Genomic DNA, 17,982 nt, shown 5'->3' with positions numbered 1-17,982 from the left:
CCTCAGTTTATTATTTAAAATTTTAAAGCAGTACTTCGCCGCTGCGAAGCGCGGGGATTTTGCTATATATATATATATATATATATATATATATATATATATATATATATATATATATGACAGCAAAACTCATAACAATGACAACACAATTACATTGACAATCATGTTATGTTCTTTTTAAAATGTTTCCTTTTCTTTTTCATAACCTCTTTAACACTCTACTTCTCCGCTGCGAAGCGCGGGTATTTTGCTAGTTTAATAATAATTATTATTATTAGTATTATTTAATAATTGCCTTTATTAGTGTATAAATGGATATAAATAATTAAATTTAAACGATTCGCCAAAATATGTTGTATGTAAACGATACTGTTTTAAACGTTATTCTTTTTTCATCAGAAAACCCAGTTTCCACATCTATGTGTATTAGTTTAAATGGCACTTTTACCACTCGCAATAGGGCGGACGCACTGGTGTATCGTGTCGACTGGGCAACACAGTGAATGCGGCGTCTATCTATATTATGTCTATGATTTGTTCGCTTTCCGACGTAGTGTAAATAAAGTAAATTCATCTCACTGTGGTGCGTATTCCGTACGTAATACCATGTAACACATTATAATTCTCCTGCTTTACGCAAATATATCCATGTCACCGAAAAAAAGACATACAATTCCACAGTCCACTTCAGATGCCAGAGAAAAGTTTATTTCAAGGGCGTCTCAAACGTTTGTTCTATTTCTATGTTCTGTTTCTTTCATTTGGGAAATTCACCAGTTATAGATTCCCAGGCAATGCCGAGTACTCCTGCTAGTTGTAATATATGTTTGAATTATAGGAGCCAAACAGATGAGAAGCCTGATTTGCAGGGCTAGGTACCTTCTGAAATTCTTGTCTTTAATAAATCCCTTACTTTGGAGTTCTCCAGGTGCATTTAGGAGGAAGTGATCACCCAGCTCTCCTTGCCTCACTTTTATCTGGGACCCGGGGACATGTGACTTGAAGTGACGTCCCTCTCTCCATGGACCATCAGGAGCCTGCTTCCTTCCTTATCTTGTTTGATTCACATTCTTGGCCATAAATCCACTATAGAGTTCTGGTCCACTCCTAAACAGAGAGTAGAACACGATGTGGGGCATCAGAAATTATTCGTCATTACTAATGGGAGTTTTACCCTGTGCTCCTCTGTCGGACCTTATGAGAAGAGGTAGAATGTGTTGTGAAGTAAGATATAATGGCAGTTAGTTAAAATGAACTGAAAAAAACCTTAGAAACTGATGATGGGGCCCAAGGGGATATTAGAACTCTATTTTTAAAAGAAGTAATCCTTAAGATTTTTAAAGATGCCTGCTCTTCTTTATGCTGCAGCTAATTTTTTTCATTGCCTTTGCAGAACTACAAGCACTGCGCACAACATTTGCAGTTCTGGGGAAAGGACTGCTGGGTGCCTCATTTACATGTGTCTATCTGTATACTTTGGAGCTTTATCCGACTGTCATCAGGTAGGCCAGATTTGTTTTCTGATTGAAGCATAATCCAAAAACCGATAATTTCTTCTGCACAGGTTTATCCACTTTAAAACAGAGCATTTTAGACATATGGAATTAACCGCCACATAGTGTGGTAGACAGGAAGACTTTCTGGATCTTCAAGACTCAACTTGATGCCATTTTGGAGAAATTAGGTGAATGGGACTGGTGAGCTTTGTTGGGGTGAATGGCCTGTTCTTGTCATAATTGTTCCAATGTTCTAACACAGTTATGATGACTAAACCGAGACTGAGACTTCCTGATTTGTTTGTTCTAGCCTGAATCCTGAAATTCTGTCACATCTTCATAATTGTACATGGCAGAAAGAGTAGTACATGCTGTAGCTTATGTGCAGCGACAGGATATACTATGCAATGGGAAAAATCAAAGTGTCACGAAATTAACGTTCAGGTTTGAAGTCTCGCCAAGTGTTTCAATTAATATGCTGAGTCAATGGTTTAGTAAAACATGGTAAATGGGCAAAATTGATCATTTATTGGAATTAAATGTTGCAGCATCAGTGCAGATTACAATTCTATAGCCAAGTCAGCCATACAGGTCAGGTCAGGTTGGGGAGCATGCATTGGTACCAGGGCCGTCTTAACAGCATTATAGGCACTGGGGCCTCTACCTACACAACCACTCAGCAAGTCACTACATACATAGATTAGCAAGGGTCCCCTAGGAAACTGCCTACCGTGCCCATGTGTTAAGACGGCCCTGACTGGTACAGCGCATTGTCGCACCCACTACACGACGAAACAGCTCGGGATCCCACTTGGCAACCCCCAAGGCAGACACGCAGTCTCGTCCCACTTTCTGAAAATGGCCATCTATCTTCTGCAGTCAGGTGTTATAAGGGAGTCCCCTTGGCCTGGTCCAGCCACTCCTCAACAAAGAGCATCCTATGAGCTGGATCACGCTCAGGGAATCGCACCACATGGCCGTAGTGCCGTAACTGTCGCTCCCTCACAATGCATGTAATGTGCCTCATTCGGGACTCCATGAGCAACCTCTCATTCAACACAAAGTGAAACCAATGGTACCCAAGGATTTTCTGGAGAGACACAGTACCAAAGGAGTCCAGTCTTCGTCTCAGGTCACTGGATAGCGTCCATGTCTCGCAACCATATAGCAAGACCACGACTCTAAAGACTTGGACCTTTGTTATTTTGCATAAATATCGGGAGCACCACACATCCCTTTCCAGCAGCCTCATGAGCCCCCATGCTCTCTCAATCCGTCTACTGACTTCATACGAAGATTCACCAGCGACATGAATGTCACTGCCAAGGTAAATAAACCTCTCGACAAGGTCGACACTCTCTCTGCAGACAGACACACTGCTGATGGCTGTGCCTAAGAAGTCATTAAAGACCTGGATCTTGGCTTTTATGCAGGACACTCACAAGCCCAGATGCTCAGACTCCTCGCTCAGTCTCTCGAGAGCCCAATCAGAGCCGCCATTGACTCTGCCATACTGTTCTAAAAATTCAAAGTATTGTTCTTGTCAGTAAATTAAATTAGTAATGAAAGGATAAGTGTTAAATTATTTATTTTAAACTATGCAAAAGTTCTGATAACATGTGAATTTTAGTTCAAGAATAAAATAATTTTTAACCTAACAACACACAAAGAGACCAACATTAACTGGAACAAACCGCTTCATGTGTCACAAATTATATGAGATCTATTGACTACTAAAATCACTCATAATGAGAAAGTCTTTCATTTATTTATAGTAGTGTATAAAATGTTTGTAACTAAAGGAAACGATTTTGATTTTTTTTTAACTTTGTTCTAGTTTTTCAAGTCTTTTAATTGGGAGTAAACACTTTTTGCTTTAGAGTACAAAGAGATGAAGTGAATATTTTCTTTCTTAGAAAGGCAATGTGCTCAGTTTTCTAACCCTTCTTCTTTTTCTGCAGAGACCTTATAAGAAAGTCAAAAACAAAATAATTATGTCAAAACTATACCAATGCTTAGACAGTCACACAACCTAAAACAGAAGTGAAAACCAAGGCTTACAATGTGATTCTCAGAAAAAGAAAGGCCATCTCTAGAAAGAATTAATTCTTCATTATCTGATATCAGTCAGTCAGACATTTTCTAACCCACTTGGTCCTGAACAGGGTCATGGAGGTCTGTTAGAGTCTGTCACAATTAACATAGGACACAAGGTAGGAACAAATCCTGGATAGGGCGCCAGTTCATCACAGGGCGAACACACACACACACACACACACACACACACACACACACACACACAGAACAGGCAGACTCCACACAGGGAGGACCTGAGATGTGAACCCTGGTCTTCTTATTGTGAGGCAATTGTCATATCAGGCACGGGCTAATTTACTTCAGAATTGTAACTACAGCACACCTCTTTCAGCATCATCAGTTAAGCATCCATAAACGGATTGACCTTAGCTACGAGGGTGGCCTATAGGCACCTGCTTCCACTAGACCAAGGTTCTCACACTTTGGTCCTGGAGGGCCCCAGTGGCTGCAGGTTTCCATTCTAACCCTTTTCTTAATTGGTGACATGTTTTTGCTGCTAATTAACTTCTTTTCCTTTCATTTTAATTGACTTGTTTTTTTTAAGATTTGTTTCCCTGAATTTCTTCCTCATTCCTCTGAATTGTTTCATTTCTTTCTTTAAATGTCACCCACACAGAAATGAAATGTGAAATGAGTGAGCCAACAGAAGACCAACTAAGTCAGGGCCTCAAACTCCAACCAGTTGCTTAATTAGCCGCTGATTCTCTTTGTTAATTAAACCCGGTTTTTAATTCCATGGCTTGTTGCTGCTCTCATTGTGCAATAGCAGACATGTCTGTGTTGATTTTCTTTTTTCTAAGAGCACTGTTAAAATGTTTTGAGGACCTGAGCAGATCAACATTCCTGAGACCTTCATCATTCTTTATTTTCAGATATTGTATGATGGACACCAGGGGCCTCATGCATAACGTCGTGAGTAGAATTCGCACTATAACATGACGTAAGCACAAAAGCGGAAATGTGCTTATGCACAAAAAAAATCCAGATGCATAAATCTGTGCGAACGCCAACTTCCACATTCTTCCGCTCCATAAATCCCAGTCAGCGTGAAAAGTAATGCACGTGCATGCGACTTCTGTCCTACCCCAACTCCTCCCAGAATTACACCTCTTTTAATATGAAAATCAATATAAATAGCCCTTAAGCTCAGCCTTCTGTGAAAAGACAATGGCAAAAGCACAGGGGAAAATAGAAGAATTTCAGCAAATACCAAGTGGAGGCAAAGAAAAACTTACTATTTGTTGGTTTAAACAGTGGTGTAAACAACAAAAGGAAGTTGATCGAGTGACATAGAGTGTCGGAGAAACTTGAAAGCTCAAGTTCACAAAGTCGCACATTGCCCAAAATAAAAAAAAGAAGTTGTCAGATATCAAAGTCGCTATGAAAAGGCGAGTCGTAGCCCACTATCTGAGTGTCATATGAAAGCTTATTAGGGTACAGAGAAAAAAAAATGCACACAGTGGGGAAAAAGCACGAAATGTCAACTTTAATCTCTAAATTTCCACTTTAATCACGTAGTTTATTTTGTCATTATAGTAGAACATCATAAACTTCATCTTAAAATCATTTAATTTACTAGTTTCTCAAATTCCATCATAACTAAAGTAGCATGCTAAATGCTTTGTTTTGTATTTGATCTTCTATGTGCTCTATGTGTGTGAATCACTACGTGCTTCCGGGCTTTCTCTTCCTCCGACAGGACACAGAATCCATTACATTCGTAATATTACAGCTCTCTGAATAATTAAAATACTGAGATGTATATGTGATATCATTTTCATGATGATAAGAGTTAAAGCATGTTATTAAACATGGGAACACGGTGGTGCAGTGATTGTTCATGTCTCACGCAAGATGCTTGCTGCGTGACCTTCGATGAAATACTTTATTGTAGCAGTACTGTCTCTTTCAAACATACTAACCCCCAATTCCTGTCCTTACTTTTCTTTCTCCAAATACCCAATCGCCACACAGTCAGCTCTGTAATAGCTCTGCTAAGCCATCTGTAAGATGAGAACACCGATTCTTCAAAACTTTTAAGGAACATTGAAATATCTTCGTAGTACGTGTTTAAATATAATTTCCATCTATCCTTCCAGTGTCGCGTCAGCAAGAATACAGCGCGAGGCAGGAACAATCCGTGAACGGAGCTCTAATGGCTTGCTAGCACTGCGGCACCGTGTAGTTAAAGTTAAAATTTTATCTGTATACAGTTAGGTCCATAAATATTTGGACAGAGACAACTTTTTTTCTAATTTTGGTTCTGTACATTACCACAATGAATTTTAAATGAAACATCTCAGATGCAGTTGAAGTGCAGACTTTCAGCTTTAATTCAGTGGGGTGAACAAAACGATTGCATAAAAATGTGAGGCAACTAAAGCATTTCTTTAACACAATCCCTTCATTTCAGGGGCTCAAAAGTAATTGAACAAATTAAATAACTGGAAATAAAATGTTCATTTCTAATACTTGGTTGAAAACCCTTTGCTGGCAATGACAGCCTGACTCATGGACATCACCAGATGCTGGGTTTCCTCCTTTTTAATGCTCTGCCAGGCCCTTACTGCAGCGGCTTTCAGTTGCTGTTTGTTTGTGGGCCTTTCTGTGCGAAGTTTAGTCTTCAACAAGTGAAATGCATGCTCATTTGGGTTAAGATCAGGTGACTGACTTGGCCATTCAAGAATTTTCACTTCTTTGCTTTAATAAACTCCTGGGTTGCTTTGGCTATATGTTTTGGGTCATTGTCCATCTGTATCATGAAATGCCGCCCAATCAATTTGACTGCATTTAGCTGGATTTGAGCAGACAGTATGTCTCTGAACACCTCAGAATTCATTTGGCTGCTTCTGTCCTGTGTCACATCATCAATAAACACTAGTGTCCCAGTGCCACTGGTAGCCTCCACCGTGTTTTACAGATGATGTGCTATGCTTTGGATAATGAGCTGTTCCACGCCTTCTCCATACTTTTTTCTTGCCATCATTCTGGTAGAGGTTGATCTTGGTTTCATCTGTCCAAAGAATGTTTTTCCAGAACTGTGCTGGCTTTTTTAGATGTTCTTTAGCAAAGTTCAATCTAGCCTTTCTATTGTTGAGGCTTATGAGTGGCTTGCACCTTGCAGTTCACCCTCTGTATTTACTTTCATGCAGTCTTCTCTTTATGGTAGACTTGGATATCGATACACCTACCCCCTGGAGAGTGTTGTTCACTTGGTTGGCTGTTGTGAAGGGGTTTCTCTTCACCATGGAAATGATTCTGTGATCATCCACCACTGTTGTCTTCCGTGGACGTCCAGGTCTTTTTGCGTTGCTGAGTTCACCAGTGCTTGCTTTCTTTCTCAGGATGTACCAAACTTTAGATATTGCCACTCGTAATATTGTAGCAATTTCTCGGATGGGTTTTTTCTGTTTTCGCAGCTTAAGGATGACTTCTTTCACGTGCATGGAGAGCTCCTTTGACCGCATGTTGTCTGTTCACAGCAAAATCTTCCACATGCAAGCACCACACCTCAAATCAACTGCAGGCCTTTTATCTGCTTAATTGATAATGACATAGCGACGGACTTGCCCACACCTGCCCATGAAAGCGTTTTGGGGGAGGCAGTGTCCTGGAAAAGCTGCCTTCCCCCATCCTTCCATTTCAGGGGATTCTGGCTGGTTTGAGCTGCCAGCTATCTCCTAATATATATATATATATATATATATACATACTAGGGGATCCTGCTCGCTTAACTTGCAAACCCCCAGGTTTGGTCCTGTGGAAATACAATTTAAAGTGTTTTTTTCTCATGGGAATTGTTCACTTTTGATAATACATATAACTGGCCTTGAGTGAAAATCGTTTCAATAAAAATAAGACTTTCTGATAAAACAATCTACTTATGAAAGTGGGAATATCCAGAGCCGATGTAGCCGGATGGCATTGTTCTCAAGAAGCTGTGGATTTCTGCCCATTGTGGATTGCACGTCATTGTAAGAAATAAATCTGGCCAGACGATAGTTCTGGATATTGCCATTGCATCATGATATAACTGTTGCAATGCTCTTGGACACCTTGATATGATGATGGTAATATTAATGCTTTACCTATTTTGAATTTGTCTGAACTATTGATATTTGAATTTTGAACGTGATCAATGAGACTTTGCATATATTCTGTTCTAAGTTTAGCTTGATTCGATTTAATAAAGAAGAGACGATTAGCTGCAACTTTTACATACGCATTAATAATGTAATGCTGCAATAGACGTTGAGATGATAGCAGTGGGTTAAATACATGGGAACGTATCGCTAATTTTGACCTGAAATATTGTGTGGGTGTTATTCATTTTTCTGAATGCGTTTGTTTCATATTGTACGACCATCCTGTTTCGCCATCTGAGAAAAACAAAGGAAAGAGTAAAGGATCTGAATGTAGCGAACTATTTGACAGAAATGATGAAGCATGCTTTGCCTTTGGACATACATGAATATCTACTCTGTCTTTGATATCTCAGTCTTTTGAAATTATTATCACTGACAATTCGTCACATGTGGGGTTATTATAAATGTGACTGTGATCTTTCGGATTCATATAGAAATCCAAGAAAATGTCTTTGTCCGTGTATTGCTGCTAAATCTCGTGTAAAGTGCGATACGTTTGGATGTATGGATTTGTATCCATTATTGGCTGTATAATATCTATTACGTTGGATTGTTTAACTGTTTCGATTCTATGGTGCATCGCTTCTCTGTGATCATAAATATACACCTGACTAAATTGTGTGTTTTTCGAAATTAAACTTGTCGTAGCTGTAATAGTTACAGGAACACAGATTCTCATAGCGTATGGTCCATTATTGTGTAAATCAACGTTTTGTGCATCGAATGATGCAAATGCGAAATGATTATTGTAGACGCGTATATTTTGCTTGTGTTTGTGGATTTCACTTTCATTGGGAAGCAGCAGTACTTTTCCCTGATGGCAACATGAATTAGACGATCTACAAGTCTCCGACTTAAACTTTTAAGCTTTACAATATCTACATACAGTACTTCTGACATATCACCTATGTCCATATATTCAATCTCTTTTTGCTGTTCCGTTATTTCACCAGGTACTACAGTAATTTCCGTTTGTTTGTGCGACTGCGATCTGTACTCTCTTGTTGTTGACTCTTTCGAATTTTAATACTGTCATATTTTTGAACTTGCTCTGCATGTGTATCACGCCAAGGTTTTTTGTGTGCCTTTCGAATTTCACTGCTGTCATAATTTGTAACCTGCTCTGCATGTGTATGTCGCCAACGTTTTTGAACGTCTGTATGAAGTTCTACTGTGTCTTTTACTCTTTGTCTTTTATTTCTGACCCCGCAGGGTTTTCAACTCCACTTGTTCCGGGCTGATTATTACTTTTCTTGCCAGGTCACCGTCTCACGGGAACATGCTTCTAATGGATGTCAGAATGACGTGACTTGACCGTGTCGCGGGAAGTGAAAGTGTCTCTGTCTCTCTTCAGAAGATCACGTCTCGTCACAAGATTTTTTTTATAATAGATATATATATGTGCGTGTGTGAGAGTTTATGTATAATTTATTTTATATTTACAGTACATGATGATAATTCATATGGCATTGTTCTATTTCAGTACACAATGCATGTCAACACTTTTAAAATGCATAATTAAAATAAGATATTACATTACAGATGAACACAACATGTGACTCGTTTGTGATTAATGACTTGTTTATGAAGCAAAGGAACAAGAATCATGCCAAGAATTGTGATAAATAATGATACATGCTCAGCAGAGTCAAAGGCCATAAAAAAACTGCACTAAAGGAAAGTTGAAAGCAAATTATTCATAGAAAAATAAAAATATTTTTATAAGGTTCATTTTTGTGTGAATGTACAAAGGGACATACATACAGTATATTAGTTTAAGTATTGTTTATACTGTATACTAGTAAGCCCGCGATTGGCCAGCGAATCGGAAATCCAAGAATGGCAATCAGTTTCTGCTCCGTCCGATATCTGGATGGATGACATATCATGGAGGGTGGGTGCGTCTGGGGAAATGTCATTTAATTACATAAGCATATCTGTAGTAAAGCGGTCTCGTTTTGTGGAGACGTGATTCCGTTGCCTTTGCTGACACAGACTGCTGGCAGAGTGGAGCACAGCAAGTTCAGCCCTGCATCCATATCCGGTTTACGCCGTGTAGTTTGGACATGTGGGGATTCGGTACTGTAATACTGTAATGTGATTCACATATGCGCTGAATCCTCTCGTTTTTGTTTTCTCTGTGGACGCTGCTGCGTTTGACTTTGGGTGGGGCGCCAAACTGAATGACCGGTATGTGATCTACATTACTGGCACAGTGGATTAGAGCAAGTCTAGTTTACAGGTGGCGGGCTCGTTGCAGTGCAGCAGTGCACGTGACATCCGGTTTACAACCTTCTCGTTTCTGTGTTTTCTGTGCAGTGCGGCAGTGCGCGTGCGCCTCGATGCGCCCTGCGTCCATATCCGGTTTACAACCTTTGGTTAGTAAGATGGACTCCTTTTGAAACGATTCCAACAATGAGTACATTCTAATATAAATGTGTTGTTATAGCAGTACACTTGTATGGTGAATGAGAGAATCATCCATGACAGAGTTTTTGTTTGCTGATATTGATGTAGTTTAAACTCAAATAAATCATAAGTGAAGTGAGCTGAGACTCACAATTCAGGCAGTTCTTGTGCTTCGCTTTAAACATCTGCCAATATCAGCAAAATGAAAGACGCTGGTGACGTCACGCAGGAGACACTGTAGCACTCCCGTTGAGCTTCACTGAATTTGTTTGTTTGTGCTTGCAAATTGATTCGTATGATCCACTGAAAAGACTCATTTAAAAAGAACGAATCATTTACCAATGACCCATCATTAGTCGGAAATTGAAGATGCTGAGTGTCTAAAGCCATTATCAATCTTTCCAGCATTTTTCCTTAAATGAACGGGCCATATTTGTTGGAGCCAGAAGGCCACATTCATTTTGTAGTAATCAGTTAAGTACCTACAAAAATAAAGTGGAGATTTTGAGATGGTCCCATAAAACTTCAGCATTTTGATTACTAATTTAAAAAGTAAATACATTAAATGGAAATCACAATTTAATGCCACCATGTCTAGCTTATTTTCTTACTGTCTCTGTGTATGTGTGACATATGTGTATGTATGTTAAAGGCCAATATTCTTACTACACCTCAATGTTTTGTGCACACTCGAATAACATGTGTAGAAGTGCTACTGTGGGTAGAACTTCATTTCCCAGCAGCCCAAGGGAGATTACCCACATAGGATGACTGAAACGGAAGTAGGTGCCACTGGGAACAATAGAGGCCAGCAGGAAAGTTGAACAGAGGGGCCTGATGGAGCAACGAGAGATCGGTGTTTTTGTGTATCCTGTCCAATGTGTCGTCTGAAAAGTTAATTGCGCCCTGGATCGTTTCCCGATGAATGGACTGTCTCGTACATGCTTGTTGTGTGTATAGTGGTGGATTCATCATTGTGCGTCTTCAAAAGGAGCGTTCCTGCAAATCTCACCCTTCGCCACTCAGGACTACCAGTAGGACTGTTTCATTCATTTTCTACGGAATCTGTTCTCAGGATTGTCATCTTCCAACCATCATTTTGTTTTCATGGACTTCATAGTGTGTGATTTTTGTTTGTGGTTTTTGTTTGTGGTTATTGTATAATTGCCATAAGGGGAACTGGGGAGGGATCATTGTAGTTTGCCTATACAGTGGAACCTTGGATTGCGAGCATAATTCGTTTCAGATTCGTGCTTGTAATCCAAAGCACTCGTATATCAAAGCAAATTTCCCCATAAGAAATAATGGAAACTCAGATGATTTGTTCCACAACCCAAAACTATTCATATAAAAATGATTAATACAAAATATAAAGTAAAAATACATAAAACAAATTAACCTGCACTTTAAGTTTGAAAATAATCATGGCTGGTGTGAGTGAGACGAGAGAGAGAGTAGGAGGGTTATTGTGTAGCACGACTTTCACTCTAAATAACGGAATCACTTCTATCTGTTGGCTCACTGGAATCTTTTTCTTTTTTTGCGACTTTAACAAGGAGCCTCTCCAATGACAGTTGCTTTTGCTTGAAAAGTCACTGCACTTGGACACAAAATTAAAAAAAATGTTTTATGCACTGTAAGGTTTCTAAACTCTTTTGGGATTCCACCCAATGGGATGACAAGTGGAAGAGTGCCCAGAAGCAACTGCAGGCTCCCAGCGCTGTAGCAGTTTGCCGTAAAAGCGAATCCGAGCTGATCGCTTTCATGCTATAAGTGCCTGCCATTGACGGGTGATACAAGGAACATTATAAATGCGTAGGGCACAGTATTACTTGGCCACTAACCTGGCCCTGACCCTGCCTAACTGCTGTGTCTGTGTATAGCAGAGTGGCAGATCCCGCTACAATAAATAACTGCGCTGTTGCTGTTTCAAGCTGAATAAAGCTGGTGTTGTGAAAGTACTGAGACTCAACTTCGTGTTTTGGGGTGCAAGACGGGGACTTGCACGTTTCAACACACACGTGGTCACAGCGCTATAGTGAACAGTATACGCTCATACGGATGTTGACTATACAAGTGAGGCACGCCGACTGAGACCGAGCATGGTGGACGATTACCCACAATCCCGCAGAGAGAGAAAGAAGAACCATCGGCTCAGTTGTGATCACGTGACGCTTGGCAGACAAAGCGTAGATGTACTACTTGTATTGCAAGACCTTGCTCGTTTATGAAGTTAAAATTTATTAAAAATTTTAGCTTGTCTTGCAAAACACTCGCAGACCAAGTTACTTGCAATCCAAGGCTTTACTGTATTTAATTTATTATTGTTTAAAACATTCTTTAATTGTTGTTTTATTACCAGTGGCTTTTTGTTTCTGTTTGTGGGTGTGTGCAGGTCGGGCCAAGGCTGGGTGCATCCCTGGAAGCTCCCCCAAAAATAAAAATAAATCACCATCTTATCGATGGTGTGAATCTTAGCGACACCGGACTGCTACACATGGACGCTCTCTTTTAATGATTCCACCCACAGTAGACTGAGGAGACTGTCTGTGCTCTTGCACCTTTGTACTTTTGGGATGTTGAGATATTTATATGATATTCATATATTTTACAGGCAAACTGGAATGGGATTTGGATCAACAATGGCTCGAGTAGGATCAATGACAGCACCGATAGTCATGATGCTTGAAGATTACCTTTATGGTTTACCTCTGATGGTGTACGGGGCACTGCCTGTGATTGCAGGCCTCATCGTATTCTTCCTTCCAGAGACTCGTAATATGCCATTGCCAGACACCATAGAGTATGTGGAGGCACAACGGTGAGTACGGGCGAACTGTGCTAGAGGCAGATGCCATGGTGGTCCTTTCAAACTTATTAATCCAGGCTCAGTTTTGTGCCTACTTTTACATCTCCAAAGCAACACTAAAAAGTGAAAGTGTGGCAAAGTCATATTAATATATGGGATCAGAAATGGATGGATAACAGTCTAGATTTTACCACACTGTGTCCGAAAACATACTTTCACCCAACCATCTCAGGGAGCCAGAGTCCATCCCTAGAAATGGTCCTAAATGGAAGATCAACACACTTCAAGGTACACATTCTTCATATTTGGGATTGGAGGGGCAAAAGACCCACATTAACACTGGTAAAATAAGACATGGCTGCTACTTGAAGCGTTCAATATGATGCAAATCCTAAAAAAGGCAGCTATAATGAATGGCTTTTCCTGATGATAGAATAACTTTTAACTTCATTAAAACTGAACTTATTGTAGCATCTAATTTTCGTACTTAGTAATTCAACTAGCAGATGAGTGGATGGTAGCCATGCACAGAATTCACTCGAGCTCCATATGCGCAAAGAATACCATTATTCAACTTAAAATCTTTTATCGAGCACATCTGTCTCATTTAAAATTGTCCAAAATGTTTCCAGGGCAAGATCTAACCTGCGAACGTTGCAATCAACTTCCAGCCTCACTGGGTCACATGTTTTGGGCCTGCACCAAACTAACATCATTCTGGACCAAAATCTTTAAGTGCCTTTCAGACAGCCTTGGGGTCACAATCCCTCCTAACCCACTAACAGCTGTGTTTGGTGTAGTTCCAGATGGGCTTAAAGAGGAGAAGGACAAACAAACTGTGATTGCCTTCAGTACCCTATTGGCACGTAGACTTATCGTGCTAAACTGGAAGAATCCTAACTTTCCTCTTTTAAGTCAGAGGGTAACTGATGTTGTATATTATTTGAAATTGGAAAAAATCAAATTCTCACTTAAAGGATCTGTGCAGAACTTTTTCAAAACCTGGCAGGATCTAATCAATAACATTTTAGAATATGCATTTAAATTGAGGAAGCAGGTTCTCTCCCTATTACAGTATATTCTATGTATTTATTTACTTATTTTTCCTACTATTCAAATTTTACTATGTTGGCCTAGCTCTCTTTCTTATGGGTGGGCGCTGATTTGATTCAAACCTAATTTTGTAAAATGTGACTTGCTTGTTTGAAATGTGTTTTGATTTTAATAAATCAAAAAAATTTTTTTTGCACATTCTCCTGGTGTTATTGCACTTGCTCTTCATGAGACTGGGTGGCTTCTGGTTGCTTGCCACATACGCAGTCCGACTGTGAATTGTATCAGAGTGGATTTATAAATTCCTTTACACTAAAATCTGTTTGTTATTATATTTCTAGAAGTCAAGAAAAAAGAAAACAGAATACAAAGGGTGAAATTACTCCTGAGGTTTTGCTGTCCAGTAAATTGTGAAGATATTTCAATAACTGATTTGAATTGGCCTTCATGGACAGTGGCATCTTTCAGCTGTAAACATTGTGAGTTGTATGACGTTCTGTTAGATTAGTGGAGTTAAAGAGGATGTGACTCAACATTTTATTTGTATCATAAAATTAAATAATTTGGAGAAAATTAGTAAAGATTTCAAGTATTGTTTGTTCAAATCTGAAAGATTTTTTAGAATGCTTATGGGAGCTATGAATTTAAGACTTTTGTATTCTTGTATAAAGCACTCAAAAATTCTGTAAATAACGTCACTTCAAATGTGTCACTTTTTAGAAAATAAAATAGTAGAAAATATATTTAGGTAATAGGTGGTCGGAGAGTTTTTTTGGAAATAAGACATTGGGAGGTGAAGTAAGTAGATCATAGTGGAAGTTTTACAAATTAAAATAAAACAAATGGTCACCCTAAACACTGAATGCAGCAAACAAACTCTGGTGTCAGTGCGGCCCACCGGGACCCCCAGCTGTTCTAGATGTTCCACTTTGAATGCTTCAAAGAATGAATGTGATGTTTACAGTTTGGAGGCGTATTAAAAAAGAAGTTTAAGTTTTGCTCTGGTTTTCAGAATTACACATATTTTAAAGAACAAAATATAATATGACTGGTTTCTAGCTGAGCCCCAGATAAGCTGGTGGGCTGGTGAACTGGTGGGCATGAAAACAGATGATTATTTAAACAGTTTTATTTTAGTTCTCTTTGATAATGAAACATGTCACACATTTACACGACTTGCTTTTGTTTCTGCTTCATCAGCAAAACTAACACCGAGTGAGTTAAATGGCAGCGCAGTAACAGCACAGAAATACCATGAATGACAAATGGTCAGGTCAGATCACAAGTCAGGTTGAAACGTTACTTATACACAGGACTGTTTAGTTAGACTGCTAAGGGCGTTGATCTTTTTATTCTGTTAGTGCTGATTTTGTTTTAAGTGTTAAAATAAGGAAAAGTGGACTCCTTATCTTGTGAACACTGGCCTCGTTCTGCAGGTTTTCTAGCTCCTGTGTTTTGATATCTGTAGAGCAACAAATTCACGTTTTCTTTTTACAGGCACATTCATATTTCTTTTATCATAAGTAACACGTGTTTCCTTTTTCTTAGCTCTTTTTTAATAGGCCATGCACATATAGCAGGCACGGCCTTATTTTTCAAATGTTTTTTATTTGCCTTTTCTACATCAATGTGCTGACTAATCAGATGCACTGTATGGTAATTCATTACCTATAAATTATTTTCCTTGACCCTCCCATCTTTTTGTTATACGCTTTTTTGGTATATGGGGCAAGAATACCACTGGTTTTATAGATTTTTAAGTTAGGAAGAAAACTTTTATGTGTAAATATACCTCTCGTCCTGTAGATATGTTTTTTCTAATGTGAGCTCACCTTGCAGGGTCTTGCTGGCACGGCCTTGGAGGTGTGTAGGTGAGATGTTGGAGTAAATCACAGCTCTGCCAGTTCAGTTCCTATTGTAGACTTTCATGCTGTGACACTAGAGGGCCTCTAACGTCCGGGACTTGAGGTAAAAGTTCAAAAAGGGGTTTTAATTCTTTTCCTTCTTGGATCTGTGCTCTCAAGCACCAGAGCCACAGTAAACAGGCAATTATAAACACGCAATAAATATAGTTACAATACCGAATGCAATTCTCTCCTCCACACCTCCCAGCAAGCTCTGTCATCTACCTCCCAACTCCGGCTCGCTTGCTGGGTCTTCACCAGTCCTTATGTAGTCCTTGACCCAGAAGTGCTTCTGTCCTTCCGCCCACATGACTTGGTAGCACTTATGGGTCAGATGGAGAACTGCCTTTTTCTTCAGCCCAGAAGTACTTCAGGGCTCCTGTCCTCGTAACTTAGGAGTACCTAGAAGTCGTTTAATATCTTCTTTTAAATGAAGCCCTTCACACACCACAGCCACCAATAACAATGATAATAATAGTAATAATAATTAATCTCTCCTCCACACCTCCCAGCAAGCTCTGTCCTACACCTCCCGACTCTGGCTTGCTTGCTGGGTCTTCATCAGTCTTTGACCCGGAAGTGCTTCTGTCCGTCAGCTCATGTGACTTGCAAGCATTTCCGGGTCTGATGAAGAATTGGCTTTTTTCTTCAGCTCAGAAGTACTTCGGGGCTTCTGTCTTTGTGACTTGGGATACTTCTGGGCTATGAATGAGGCATGGCTCCTCTGGTCTTCTCACAGCTCCTTATGGCGGCACCCATGGTACCCAACAGGGCTAAGAGATCGAACTCCAAGTCCCAGGATGACCTGCAGGAATCCGGGACACCATTACACTCCAGGGGAGCTGCCATCTAGCGTTTTGGGGGAGGCAGTGTCCTGGAAAAGCTGCCTTCACCCATCCTTCCATCTCAGGGGCGTCCCGGCTGGGATGAGTTGCCGGCCGTCCACCATAATGCTTACTGAGAAATTCACTCAACCTGTTTGACAGGTAGAGAAAGAAGAAATTGTATAGTGATTATTATTATTATTATATTTGTACATTTGTAAAAAAAAAAAAAAAAAAAAAGATGGAGGGAGGGAGGCAGACCATCCTGGTTTACTTTATTACCATAATATCAACTATTGCCCTGTGTTTGAAGATAAGTCGTAAGATATAGTTTGTCTGCTAGCAGATCTTGTGCTTAGAAGTATTTAAAAAATAAAATAAATATACATTTGAGAACACTTAATACAATGTCTGTGGCAGTTAAGGCCTGTTGTACTGAAACAGCATCAGTCCACTTTGTCTCATCCCTGATGTGTTCTTATGGCTCGTATTTAAATCTGCCATTGTGCCACAGATGCCAGCACAGTTTTAGTTTGTCACCTCTCACAATTGTTACTGTCACAGACTGCTGTTCCATCCAGAGGTGATTCCCACCCTGGGCCAGGACTGCTCCTGCTCTTGTGACTCTCTACTAAATGCAGTATTTAGTGAAAGGGAAGGTCTACAGGACTGTAGTGAGACCAACTATGTTATATGGGTTGGAGACGATGGCACTGACCAGAAAGCAGGAAACAGCTGGAGGTGGCAGAGTTGAAGATGCTAAGATTTGCATTGGGTGTGACGAGGATGGATAGGATTAGAAATGAGGACATTAGAGGGTCAGCTCAAGTTGGACGGTTGAGAGTACATTGATTTGGTCATGTGCAGAGGAGAGATGCTGGGTACATTGGGAGAAGGATGCTAAGGATAGAGCTGTCAGGGAAGAATGCAGGTGATGGGTGTAACAGAGCAAGATGCAGAAGACAGGAAGATATGGAAGAAGATGATCCACTGTGGCAACCCCTAACGGGAGCAGCCAAAAGAAGAAGAAGTATTGAAGATATGGACAGATGGAAATAGGAAAATACATTTTGGCACTTTTCTTTTGCTCAACACTATATACAGTATATGTACCGTATATGTAGTTTGAATTGGAGTATTGACGGGTTAAATGACTTGTTCAGTGCCTTATAGTGAGTGGGAGAACAGGGAATGAACTGGCAGTGGTCTGCTCTTAGGTTACTGCAAATGCCAAAGACACTGCAC

General features: G+C 39.9%; 1 protein-coding gene across 2 annotated transcripts in view; it reads left to right on the top strand.

The window, feature by feature from the left end:
* The window catches only part of LOC114653601 (solute carrier family 22 member 6-A-like), a 97,825-nt gene extending 83,235 nt beyond the window's left edge, over positions 1-14,590 (top strand). For both annotated transcript variants that reach the window (XM_051935522.1, XM_028804006.2), the window contains exons 8-10: positions 1,394-1,502; positions 12,762-12,968; positions 14,351-14,590. In XM_051935522.1, the coding sequence (XP_051791482.1) occupies positions 1,394-1,502; positions 12,762-12,968; positions 14,351-14,423 (389 nt within the window). In that variant the 3' untranslated portion in view covers positions 14,424-14,590. The remainder of the gene's footprint in view (positions 1-1,393; positions 1,503-12,761; positions 12,969-14,350) is intronic.
* Positions 14,591-17,982: the final 3,392 nt, after the last annotated feature.

The sequence above is a fragment of the Erpetoichthys calabaricus genome, chromosome 1, assembly GCF_900747795.2.
Source record: "Erpetoichthys calabaricus chromosome 1, fErpCal1.3, whole genome shotgun sequence".
Taxonomy (NCBI): Eukaryota; Metazoa; Chordata; class Cladistia; order Polypteriformes; family Polypteridae; genus Erpetoichthys; species Erpetoichthys calabaricus.
Note: the sequence above shows the minus strand (reverse complement) of the source record. Positions and strands in the feature narration are given on the sequence as shown.